Genomic DNA, 13,535 nt, shown 5'->3' with positions numbered 1-13,535 from the left:
GACACTTTCCGGGTGTTTGTCCTCCATGGACGGCATCAGCAGGGGTGGAGGGTATCGGGGTGGTGACCAAAGAGAGTACGGCGTCGGTGTCCGGCAAGGCTTGGGCGGCGTTGACCGGGGTTCGACAAGGCCCGCACGACGTCCTAGGGGCTACAATGGTCTTGGAGCGGTAGATAGAGAGCGGCGGAGGAGGGCAGGATTGTGAAAATACGTGGGTTCTGAATAGAGTTTTGGGTGGGACATGGGTGTCGGAGTCCGACATGGCGGACATCCGGACTCCTCGAGAGCTCTCCTCGATTTGGGTCCGGGCTGCGGGGTTTCAACATATAGGCCCTGTTTGGATCCCTAAGGCCAACTCCACCGCGCGACCCCAAACGGACGTCCGTTTTGTCCGGATTCTGTCCGTTTGGGTAGGGATTTGGGGTCGTGTCCGGCCGTGTCCTGGGATGCGGTGGCCATGCGCCCACCGCGCGAACGCATCTCGGTCGCATCCTGTCCGCGTATTATTTCTTTGCAAGTCCTTAACTTTATTTCATCATTCATTTTTGGTACATGGAAAATGCATCTTCACATTTTGACTAGTAAAGTAAGGCCAAAGAAAACAAGAACCACAAGAATACATTTTAGAAGATACCCAATTTCCATAACTGCTCCCTTGAGTTGGGTTAGGGCCTTCTCGATGCACTCGTTGTTGATCTGTGGAGGAGGGTCAATCTGGCATCCTCCTTTCTTCTTCAAGCCAGAAGGCTCGATCTAGCATCCTGCTTTCTTCTTCAAGCCGGAAGTCGATGTTGCTTCCTCCTCACACCTAGTCTCGTGTCTAGCCTCTAATCTAGCAACGAGTGCACTTGTCTCATTTACAGCCTCTATGCTAGCTAAAGGTGCACGAACATGTACTAAATTTCGCTCTATCAATATATCGATGTACTCTTCTTCCCAATACCAAAACTTGCATCCATTCTACACAACAAAATTTGAAGTTAGCACAACTAGTCAAATCTAGAGCACAAACCGAAGCTAAAAAAGCGCATACCCCATCGTTTAAGCACTTGATGAACACCCATCTGGAATGTTCCGGCGTTGTAGACACGCGGCGCACGACCATCCTTGGGCAGTGGTCGCACTTAATGAGTGGCAACGGTGCGCCGGCGAGCTTTTGGGCAAGCACCGAGCCCGGCCGACCGCCATTCGTGTATCTGTCGACGGACCACCGACGGTGCAGATCCGAGCGGCTAGAGGAGGAGCCACTGCCTGCATGTGGCCTTGCGGCCCTACTAGGGCCTTCCGACGAGGTGCCCGACCAGTCCATGGTGCGACCCGGCCTCCCACAGCCGGTCGAGCTCAAGACCGACCGGATCCGCCCCAAAACCGGCCGGCGGGTGCGCAAACCAGGTGGGCGTGGTTGGGTAGCTCGACGGCGCCGAGGGGAAGGGGTTGGGCGAGCTCGCGTCCAAACTGCACGGCTGCAATGGCAGCGGCGGTGGCGGCAACGAGGGGAAGAGTGGGGAAGAGTGGAGGGGGTGCGGCCGGAGGGAGGGAGGGGGCGGATAGAAAAAGGCCCGTCTTGTGCCACCGACGGGCGGGCCAGGGAAGGACATGCGCAGACGACCCGCGCGTCCGCGTGGTGTCCGTTTCATCCCAAAAGCGGCGCAAACTTGAGTTGCGGATGGGTCGAAAGCGGACACAAAGCGGACAAAAGTCCGTTTGCTCCCGCGCGCTGGGCCGGACAGGATAGGGTCACGCGGTGGAGTTGGCCTAAGTTAGAGTTAGTTTTAGTTAGTTGGGGCTCAAATAACCCAAAAGTATCCAAACATGATGGGTTAGTTTGAGTTAGTTGGATCTAACCCACCCCAAAAAACTAGCCCACACTAGAGGAGCTTATTTGGGTTAATTCTCCTTGGCCCACTAGAAAAAATAGTAAAAAAGTTACCCCTCCCATCCAAATAGGGTCCAAAATAGTCAAATGATTAAGAAAGAATATTTATTGTCAATCTAATCCAACCATTCAAACAACTTTTTTATTAAAGTTAATTTAAGGTCAGTTCAGAGTTAGAATCTAACTCTAACCTCTAATATCCAAACAGAGCCAAGACCAGTTTGGACCGATTTGCTGATCCACCTTAGATGACTAAAAGCATCGGAACGGACTGGTCCAGAAATATGCGGGTGTTTTGATTGTTCAGGTTGGAAATGCCTAATCCCGGTCAAAGCAGAAAACCTCATGATGTCTCCAACAGTGTGAACCTAATAATTTCTTGCCAGACAAAGTACATCACACCCTGCTACCAGTGTTGCTCGCTCATAATAGAGTGGTTTCATTTCATATATTTTTTTCCTCCATCCAATCGTAGTATTGCCACTGTTAAAAGTTCCAACGTAGTACGAGTAGTGGTGGTATCGCTCTACTACCCTGCCCCCTTTATATAAAGCCTCCCCGGGCTTCTACTCCTTTTCAATCTGTCTTTGTCTTGGCCTTTGCCTCCTCCTCTCCCCATCCTCATCACCCTTTCCTTGCTCTTGTTTCCGTATTGGCTTGTCGCCTGTGATGGGGGCCACTTCTCCTTCAGGCCTGGAGCTCACCATGGCTGTCCCCGGCCTCAGCTCCTCCTCTGGCTCAGGTAAGCTCGGAAGAGCACCTACCAGCTGTTTTCCTTCCCCGTCTCCCTCCTACAACTGCAAGTATAGCTTCCGCTGGAAAAGTTGGATCGTCTTCTCCGTTCATGGCTTCAAATCTTGTCGGTGAATATCGCGTTTCTACACGCATGCACAAACTTTTTTGGGTGCTTCGGGAAGAAACGCACAGCACAGTAGCTAGCATTTTTCTCTCTCTTTCAGTCGCATACACGCATGTTAAATGTTTGAGTTTGTTCAAGTAACCAGCTGGCTGTTGATGGTGTAACATCGTCGAGAACTAACTATCTGTAACGTGCTGTCCTTGGCAGAGGGGTTTGTTTGCAACAACAATATCAGCAACAACGGTGGCGGGAACATGAGGGACCTGGACATGAACCAGCCGGCGAGCGGCGGCGAGGAGGAGGATTTCCTGATGGGCGGCGTGGAAGAGGACGAGGAGGAGCGGGGCGCCGGCGGACCGCACCGCCCAAAGAAGCTCCGCCTCTCCAAGGAGCAGTCCCGCCTCCTCGAGGAGAGCTTCCGCCTCAACCACACCCTCTCACCGGTCAGCAACACACGTCTTCTACCCAATGCTTGTCGACTCCTTCAGTTTCCTGTACACTAATAGCTTGCTTAAGATCGCCGGCATGCAGGTGTAGTACACGTACTTTACGTAATAATACTAGTAGTATAACATACGTACGTGACGTCCACCAGAAATCTCGTCCACGGACGAGAGCATTTATTGCGAAGTTGATCCGTTGGTAGTACGGATGAATCTTGAACTGGATTCGTTTCCGTGGCGCTACTCTGATGGACATTGAAGAGCACGATGAGAACCCTGCCATGGGGTCGGACAACCACTGATCCATTATATGTCCCATTCATGGGAAATCAAGATAAGTGGTACCCTCCGGCACATTACTCGTTATTAGTGGCATTAGAGGTCGGTACTACTCGGCAGTGGTACATTACCGAAACGGTGCACAACTTGTAGTAGCAGCTTGGAGAGATCTAGTCTAGTACGTAGTAGGCAAGTAAAGAGTGGGGGCGCGCCTCTGATTGTTTGGCGCGGTACATGGTGCATCAAAGTCTAGCAGAGACTGACTGTAGAGCACAACGTTGGTCTTATGCAGTGGGGTGGTATTCATGTCGTCGTGGTACAGTGCGGCTGCGGCGAGTAATGAACCTATCTAGCCACAGCTGCCTCAGAGGGTAACGCAGTTACTCCTCCACATACAGCAGTAGTACGTAATAGGTTTTGTTTGACTGGCGGGATCGGTGTTACTCCATATCTAACTCCATATCTATTCACGCCTCTTTGTACTACATATGGACGGTGAAGGCCTGTGTGAACCGTCATGGGCGTGCAGCGACTTTTATTTATTTAACGCCTTGGAAATGGAATTCTTGCATGCAGAAGCAAAAGGAGGCCTTGGCGATCAAACTGAAGCTGCGGCCCAGGCAGGTGGAGGTCTGGTTTCAGAACCGCAGGGCAAGGTAAAAATAGCAAGGAATCCCTTTTTTAACTTGTTGGTCTTCACATACACAGTGTACCTCTTTATACATGTTCACGAGCACACATTGACATGGCCAAGCCTCACGTTCACTTGGAACTTCACCGTTAAGGGACCACCACTCGTCTACCCCACAAAATCGTACTAGTCCATTCGGCGGTCAGTATTAAGATAATCAAGTTAGTTGGCTTAATTTAGTAACTTTTTTAGGAAACGGGCAGGGGGTACTGCCAATGCATTCAAGTAGGGGAAGACGGTGACGTGCAATTGGTTCGTTAGTTAATGATGAAACCGAGGCAAATGGGACAAACTTGGAGGACCTGCTTGTTCCTTATGTTACTCATTCTCCGTTGAAAGGTCAAGTAGCTCAAGGCAATGCTTGTCTGGTCCTTAATAGAGTAACTTACAATCAGTAGATAATAAGGTGTTTATCACTATATATGGAACATCAGCCCAGTAATTGACGTTTGAAGCTACTGGCGTAACGTTGCAACTTCATTGAGCAAATCCTACACGTCCATGGTACGCACGCGCTGCTTAACTTGCAGGCTAGCTTGGCTGTGCATGCATGCTACTTTGAACTCGCGTAGAGATTAAGCTGAGTCGTTTCTGATCCGCCGTTGTTCAGTCCAAAGAAACTTGCATAGAGGATTAGTTTCTATCGTAATGTAGTGATAACGCCAATCAAACTAGTAGTGATAATATGCTTGTCCAGCACTACTCCAGTATGTACCGAGTAATGATAGCCTATTCTCGTCCCAACATAATTATGGACCCTTCCCTCAATTAAGGTGGCATAGATCACTGGCTATCTACCTTGAAACTTGTACTGCATCTGAGATGCGGGACAACATCAACTAGGTAGATTCTCTAGCTTGATAGAGTAAGGCGGCTTCACCACCTTTTATAATTATTACTCCATGATACACGTACTACTAGATTAGGATTCTCTAGATTAAACAACTGAGCTAATCGCTGGCATCAGCACGTGGACTAATCAGCACGTGCAAGCCTGGGAACGGCTACAACTTGACCCCGGCTCAGCGAGTCTCGTGAAGTCGAAAGTGGAGCAAGTCGAAGGTACGGTCCATCTTATCCTGGCAAAGTCATTGGCCTTCCTTCACTCTACGTCGAGATGACAATGCTCTTGGAATGGGGGCCTATGGTCAAATTAAGTTGCGTATAGTGCTCTAGCTCATGCTAGTTTAAGCTCCCACGGTGAGATTCTATGCATTTGGTTGCCTTCTGCTCCGTGTACTCTGTCATCTTGTATACAACTGACCATGTTGTCAAGTTACAATTATATGTGCACCGTTCACTTGTGCAAGTGTAGGTTCCGAGGTTCAATGTTCCATTATGAGATCGATCGAGCAACTTGTGTTGTTTACTTACTATTCCTGGATCATTTTCTTTAGCTAGTGGTACTGGTTGAGTTGCTGTAATCTGAATGAATTGAACTACGTACGTGTGCAGGACTAAGCTGAAGCACACGGAGATGGAGTGCGAGTACCTGAAACGCTGCTTCGGCTCGCTGACGGAGGAGAACCGCCGCCTGCAGCGGGAGGTGGAGGAGCTGAGGGCGATGCGCATGGCGCCGCCCACGGTGCTCTCGCCGCACACACGCCAGCCACTCCCGGCGTCCGCGCTCACCATGTGCCCCCGCTGCGAGCGCGTCACCGCTGCCACCTGCCCGCGGATCACCCGCCCGGCCGCCTCGCCGTTCCACCCTCGCCGCCCCTCAGCGGCGTTTTAGGGTTTAGTTATGGTAGGGCTTAAGAGAAAAGGTCGAGGTAGATTTGCTAGTGGTAATGTAGGACGCACGATCGATAAGTCTTTGTGTAAATTGATGATGGAGGAGAAAAGAACATGGAAAAGGCGTAGTGGGGTCGTGTGGGGTTTGGAGGCGCCCCCATGGACCATTTGGGCCTGTGCCTCATGCCATGGACAACAAAAAATCTAGTTTCATTTGCTCATTTGGTCTTCTATAGGGTCGCGCGTTCTCTTCTTATTAAATGAAAAATGTCATGTTTGTCTTCACTTTTGATCCCTTGTACCAGGCGGGACATCCAGTATGATGCATTTTGCATGCGTCATATAGGAGCGGGACGACCACAGGGTCCAGGTGACTAGGCTGACCCACAGGGTACAACGCAAAGCGAGTTTTTTAACACGTGACGCGAAAATACCAAGAAAAGGAGGTTCCTTGCGACCTCGCACTCTAGTAACATGTTGCTAGCCCGTCGAGAATTGATTTTGTTTTGTTTTTTATATAAGTGTGAATACTTTTCAAAAATTCTGAACCTTATTTTTTCCAAAACACGAACATATTTTTGAAAACGATGAACAATTTTTATAAACTCGAACATGAACATTTCTTGACAATGGGATCCAAATTGGAAAACGGGATTTTTTTTAAATTCCATATATTCTTGAATTTTCGTACATTTATTGAAAATCGTAGAACAAATAAACTTTCGAACATTTTTTGAAAAACATGAACAACAATTTGAAATATGAAATAATTTTTTCAATTTTTATTTTTTTGGTCAAATTCTGAAATATTTTTGAAACTTTTGAATTTATGGAAACCAAAAAATAAAAATGAAAAAGGAACAAAAAAAAAGAAGATGAATCAAAACAAAAAATGGATGCCCTCGCACGTATGACAAGTTGGGCGGCCCATTCTGTCGCCTCTATGCATTCGGCCGACTACTACTTGCCATCAAGAGCGGCAAATAGGGTTTTCCGTTCCAGGTGGCGATGGCATGCACTGTCATGAGTCGGCCTTTTTCTAGCGTTGGAAAATAGGTCGGCCTATTCATCATATTGTGTTTGCGCCAAGCATGTCGTATGTATCAATAGATATGGCCCCTGCTGCATGCGCTGGCGAGCCATGTTTTGTAGTTTTCCTAGACAAAAAGACCCAAAATCGATGTGCCCTGAGAATTGGTAGACCAGATGTTGTTATTGCATGCCTCAAACAAAAGGTGTTGTTACTGCACCCACCAAAAACAGTCTACCCATGTTCCCGTAAATGGGATTGTCCAGCCCATGCACCTCTTCTACCTCTCATATTTAAAAAGAACATAGTTCTTTTCATTTCCCGTTTCGCTCTTCTCCTTCGTTTGGCCCTCCCTCCCACTTCCTTTTTTCCCATACGTATCTCTCCTACTTGAAGACAACGCAATATTCCTCATTCCTCGTTTCGCTCTCCTCCTTAGTCCGACCTTCCGTCTAACCTCCTTTTTTTGCATGTTATCCTTCCCTCGTTGTGTATGTACATCTATCCATGTAGCATAAAAAAATGGCTAGAGAACTGCCAGTGGAAACCCTATGCACGCACGTTCCCACATGTGTTTTCTCCTTAATAACCTTATATACCAGCACATAACGACCAATGAGGCCCATCTAGCTGTTAAAATGTTTAATAATGATTAGATCATTTCCCATACGTTGCAAGGGGCACGAACAAATCTTAGTATATTAGGCCTGATTTACTTGTTCATGTTAATGTTGTTGTGTAAAAAATGATTTTATTTGGTAGGCACTAATTTGATAAGGACGTATTCGCTTATCAAAGAAAACAAAATTTTATTTGGAAAGTCAATAAGAGGTGGGACAGTTGAGGTGGTTTTTAGGAAGAAAAAAAGTAGTGAAAAGGAGAGATGGGGGCAAAAGGTAAAAAAAATAGGAGAGGGAAGGGGAACATACATACATTGGACGAAGGACAAGGAGACTGACATAAAATTACCTAATTCTTAGGTACGAGACACTGGTAGGTTAGTCCATGATTTACCTGCTCATATTAAAGTGATTGGGTCAAAAGGATTTTTTTGGTAAACAATAAATGGTAAGCACTCGTTGGCTTACCCAAAAAAGAGTTTTATTTCATAAATCACTAAGATGTGTAGGGAAAAAAATGAAAGCAGGAGAGGGGGGGGGTGTGCAAGGTTCAAAAAGGGTGAGCGGAGCATAATTTAGCTTGTTTTCTGATTTTGCTCGGGCTTTTCGTTGTTTTCAGCGGTTTTCTGTTTCTTTCCCATTTTCTTTTGGTTTTTTGCTGGTTTTCAATTACCCTTTTCTTTTCTTTCTCCCTTTTCAAATTCCTTCTTTCTACGATTATCATCTTTTATACTTGTACACTCTGTAAATATATGACAAAGATTTTCTAAATATGTGATGAATCGTTTTTCAAATACGAGATGAGTATTTTATTTAGATATGCGATTGATATTTTTCAAATACATGAATGAACATTTTTAATATGTGCATTCTTTAAATACATGATGCATTTTTTGAAATATGTGGTGAATATTTTTTAATCATGGGATGAAAAAATTTCAAATACATGGAATTTTTTAATACACGATCAATATTTTGCAAATACGTAACAAACATTTAACAAAACTAATATCTAAATAGTAGGAGGCGCTCCTATTTAGTATATTAAAAATACTAGTTATATGCTCATAAGATGGAGGGAGAAAATTCCACTAGAAAGAGTTGGATACTAGAGCAAAAAATTCAATAAATATAGCACTAAAGTTTTAAAGAAAGAGAACAAAATATGCGATATAATCACTTAGATATGATGAGACCCTATATATAAGCCAAGTTAGGCCATCCTTTGCCCTTTCTAACCATGTTCTATTTGAAGGCCTAGCCTAGTTGAAAATAAAATTATTTCTCTCTTTCTAAATGTTCCAAGTTGTAATTGTGTAGCATTCAAAAAAATCCAGTGAATTTTGGCTTTCACTCTAAACAGCCTCAGGTCGAGAGCACTTCAGACTCCAACGAATATCCATCATGGTCTAAAACATCCATGAAATTTAAAACCTTGTGGCGATTATCAATAAGAAACAGTAGCTTGCAAATAGAGTTACTCCATCTTCATAACGCACGTTGAAGATTTTTTTTATGGAACAAACGTGAATTTGTAGATAATTTACCGTATTTTGAAAGCCTAGATGCAAAATCCTATAGTTCTCGAATATAAGAACCTTTCTTTATTTAGTATGTGTCACATTAGATAACGACAATTCGACCAAACATTGAGCCTCGATAATGTCATTAAAAGTGATCGTATCGTTAATATTACCTGACGCATGATTCCTATTCTATGGCGGTCGAATGAAATTATAATCACCTAATAGCAACCATTTTCCATCTACTGCAATATCAAGCCCATATAACCAACTAAAAGAATCATCTCTCACTGCACCATCACATCGGCCATAAATATTTACTATCATCCACTGTTCAGAAGACAGAGAAGTTCTAAATTTTAGAACTTGAGCCCACTGATGAATCATTAACCATAGCAGAAAAAAACTCTATTCAAAATTATTACTAAACCTCCCGAGCTACCGACCGATGGAACGACGGCAAACTTGTGAAAATGATGCGGGCATAACTTATGTATGTATGAGTGGTCAAAATGATAACGCTCCACCTCCAAAATACGAATGATGGAGCAGCCACAGTTACCGGTTGTAGAGCGCAAAGCAACATACTTATCATCAAAATTCAGACCGTGATTATTCTAGCGTAATATGTTTCAAGAGCTAAAAGAGGAATTCATTAAACTAACCGCAGGAAACAACTAGCCAACACTAGTAGAAAACATGATTTTGGTTCGAGCCTGGCAAGCCCATTAGTCCCGGTTCAGTCACGAACCGGGACCCATGGGGGCATACGCCCCGGTTCATATGCCCAGGGGCCTAGCCGGGCCTCGGGAGGCATTTGTCCCAGTTTATGTGGACCCATTTATCTTGGTTCTAGGCACGAATCGGGACCAATGAGCCTCGCTCCTGGCCCACAGTCATTGGTCCCGATTCGTGCCTAGAACCAATACAAAGGGGGGCCTTTAGTCCCGGTTCTTGTCAAAAACCGGGACAAATATATATACCCCCTCGCCGGCGAGCAGAGCAGTCCACACTGCTCTGTTTTTTGGCCGGCGAGGGGAGGGCATTTGGGTGCTCTAGCTCACCTCCTATGCACATGAGGTGTTCGATGAAATGCCCGGGCCACGCTAGTTAAGTTTTGTTCTCTCGAAGCTCGACCTCCGAGCTCATTTTTTCTCGAGATTTGTCTAGGTTTAGCGGTCCGTCGCCCCGTCCTCGTCTTCATCGCCGTCGATCACCCGCGCCGATCTCATCGCCGGCACCACCATGGTGAGCCTCTTGTTCTTATCTTTTTTCTGAAAGAAAAAAAATTCTTACTTTAGATAGATACTTGTCTGATTTTCTTACTTTTTACACATATAATTATATATAATGCACGCAGATGAACCGACAATGGATGTACGGTGACAGACACACCTCCGAATACATTAAGGGCGTGCATGAATTTCACGAAGTGGCTGAGGCAAACAAGAAGAATGGTTTTATGTATTGTCCATGCCCTAAATGTGGGAATACGATGTCTTACTCTAACCGGAAAATCCTGCACACCCACTTGCTTTACAACGGTTTCATGCCACACTATAATGTTTGGAAAGGCATGGAGAAATAGGGGTTATGATGGAAGACGGCGAAGAAAAAGAGGACGATGGCAACTATGTGCCCCCTAAATACGGTGATGCTGCAACGGGGGGAGCTACTGAAGATCAAGAGGAACCAGACAATGTGCCCGATGATGCTGCAATGGGGGAAGCTGCTGAAGATTAAGAGGAACCATACGATGTGCCCGATGATGATGATCTCCATCGAGTCATTGTCGATGCAAGGACGCAATGCGAAAGTCAAAAGGAGAAGCTGAAGTTCGATCGCATGTTAGAGGATCACAAAAAAGGGTTGTACCCCAATTACGAAGATGGCAACACAAAGCTCGGTACCGTACTGGAATTGCTGCAGTGGAAGGCAGAGAATGTTGTGCCTGACAAAGGATTTGAGAAGCTACTGAAAATATTGAAGAAGAAACTTCCAAAGAATAACGAATTGCCCGACAGTACGTACGCAGCAAAGAAGGTCGTATGCCCTCTAGGATTGGAGGTGCAGAAGATACATGCATGCCCTAATGACTGCATCCTCTACCGCGGTGCGTACAAGGATTTGAACGCATGCCCGGTATGTGGTGCATTGCGGTATAAGATCAGACGAGATGACCCTGGTGATGTTGACGGCGAGCCCCGCAGGAAGAGGGTTCCTGCGAAGGTGATGTGGTATGCTCCTATAATACCACGGTTGAAACGACTGTTCAGAAACAAAGAGCATGCCAAGTTGATGCGATGGCACAGTGAGGACCGTAAGAAAGACGGGAAGTTAAGAGCACCCACTGACGGGTCACAGCGAAAAAAAATCGAGAGAAAGTACTGGGTTGAGTTTGCAGGTGACCCAAGGAACGTATGGTTTGCTTTAAGCACGGATGGCATTAATCCTTTCGGGGAAAAGAGCAGCAATTACATCACCTGGCCCGTGACTCTATGTATGTATAACCTTCCTCCTTGGATATGCATGAAGCGGAAGTTCATTATGATGCCAGTTCTCATCCAAGGCCCTAAGCAACCCGGCAACGACATTGATGTGTACCTAAGGACATTAGTTGAAGAACTTTTACAGCTATGGAATGGAAACGATGCACGTGCGTGGGATGAGCACAAACAGCGGGAATTTAACCTGCACGCGTTGTTGTTTGTAACCATCAATGATTGGCCCGCTCTCAGTAACCTTTCAGGACAGACAAACAAGGGATACCACGCATGCACACACTGTTTAGCTGACACCGAAAGTATATACCTGAACAAATGCAGGAATAATGTGTACCTGGGCCATCGTCGATTTCTTCTGACCAACCATCAATGTCTAAACAAAGGCAAGCATTTCAAAGGCGAGGCAGATCACCGGAAGAAGCCCGCCATGCGTACCGGTGATCACGTACTTGCTATGGTCAATGATTTACACGTAATCTTTGGAAAGGGTCCCGACGGACTAGCTGTTCTGAATGACGCTGAGGGACGCGCACCCATGTGGAAGAAGAAATCTATATTTTGGGACCTACCCTACTGGAAAGACCTAGAGGTCCGCTCTTCGATCGATGTGATGCACGTGACGAAGAACCTTTGCGTGAACCCGCTAGGCTTTTTGGGCGTGTATGGGAAGACAAAAGATACAGCTGAGGCACGGGAGGACCTGCAACGTTTGCACGAAAAAGACGGCATGTATCCAAAGCAGTATGAAGATCCTGCCAGCTATGCTCTTACCAAAGAAGAGAAGGAAATCTTTGAATGCCTGCTTAGTATGAAGGTCCCGACCGGCTTCTCGTCGAATATAAAGGAAATAATAAATATGCCAGAGAAAAGGTTCAAGAACCTAAAGTCTCATGACTTTTGTAGCGACTAGACCTCAAACGATCCAATCTCTGTGCTCAGGTGTCATCCCTGGATCAGTAATGCTGACACCACACAGTACTTGAAGGATTTATAACAGAGTAGCAATCACACACTTATTACATCGAGTGTCTGAAAAGAGAACTTATTACAATAAGTATGGCTTAAGGCCATCTAATAACGATAACAGCGGAAGGCTTGGAAGATAAGTGAGTCCATCAACTCCAGCGGTATCACTGAGTATAGAACCACGACCTAAAGGCACCTTAATCGTCGTCTGAGAAGTCTACAACATTAACGTTGCAGCCCGAAATGGGTCAGCACATGGAATATGCTGGTAATGTAACACATAGAGAGTAATGGAAGAATAAGGATATACTACATACATATTTGGCTGGTGGAAATCTCTATGGTTACAGTTTTCCGTAAAGCCAATTTTTCCCTACTTCAAAGGAATAAATTTTATTTATAGTTGTTAAACATTGAGAATGGTTAACAGCATTCTCAATCCCAATTAAGCATCATTATTAAACAAAACCCGACAAATTAATTTTAAAGTAACATGATGAGATTCACATGATAATCCAGGTACTAGATACTCAAGATGTCCATAACCGGGGACACGGCTAACCATGATTAGTTTATACGCTCTGCAGAGATTTGCGCACTTTTCCCCACAAGACTCGATCTCCTCCGTTGGATTTCTTGCACTGCATGGTGTTTGAGAAACGGATGACCGAGACATAGTCTTTCAGAAGCGCTAGTACCTTACGATGGGTAGACCGTACCACCTACATCCCCCACATCTGCTAGTCTACCACTGTAAGAGTTCGCATGACTTAGTCAACTATGCTAGAGCCCATAGTAGCTTGTGGCTGCACACGGAAGTTTCTAGCATGAATAATCTCATGATCCCTTTGAGCCTGGGTGGCGGTCCAAAAGAAAACAGGCAATCGGTGGAATACCCAGGTGCCTCAATCCACCTAGATGTGTATTTAAGTTGTCACCTTAGATAAACCATTAATTTAACAATCTCACACCTGTCATGGATACACTCACCTAATCCACATCTACTAGCA

General features: G+C 45.5%; 1 protein-coding gene across 1 annotated transcript; it reads left to right on the top strand.

Annotated features, from left to right (window-relative positions):
* The first annotated feature begins 2,473 nt into the window (after positions 1-2,473).
* Positions 2,474-6,103, top strand: LOC119268483 (homeobox-leucine zipper protein HOX3-like). Its single transcript, XM_037550136.1, has 4 exons — positions 2,474-2,618; positions 2,943-3,178; positions 4,034-4,113; positions 5,604-6,103. Exons 1-4 carry the CDS (start codon positions 2,546-2,548, stop codon positions 5,881-5,883), a joined length of 669 nt encoding a protein of 222 aa, XP_037406033.1. The 5' UTR covers positions 2,474-2,545; the 3' UTR covers positions 5,884-6,103.
* The last annotated feature ends 7,432 nt before the right edge of the window (positions 6,104-13,535 follow it).

This window comes from Triticum dicoccoides, chromosome 3A, assembly GCF_002162155.2.
Source record: "Triticum dicoccoides isolate Atlit2015 ecotype Zavitan chromosome 3A, WEW_v2.0, whole genome shotgun sequence".
Lineage (NCBI taxonomy): Eukaryota > Viridiplantae > Streptophyta > Magnoliopsida > Poales > Poaceae > Triticum > Triticum dicoccoides.
The sequence above is the reverse complement of the archived record's forward strand: the minus strand, read 5'-3'. Positions and strand labels throughout refer to the sequence as shown.

Coding starts and splice junctions, on each gene's coding strand:
- LOC119268483 (XM_037550136.1), top strand. CDS start 2,546: ATGGGGGCCACTTCTCCTTCAGGCCTGGAGCTCACCATGGCTGTCCCC. Junction 2,619..2,942: donor CAGCTCCTCCTCTGGCTCAG/GTAAGCTCGGAA, acceptor TGTCCTTGGCAG/AGGGGTTTGTTTGCAACAAC. Junction 4,114..5,603: donor TTTCAGAACCGCAGGGCAAG/GTAAAAATAGCA, acceptor GTACGTGTGCAG/GACTAAGCTGAAGCACACGG.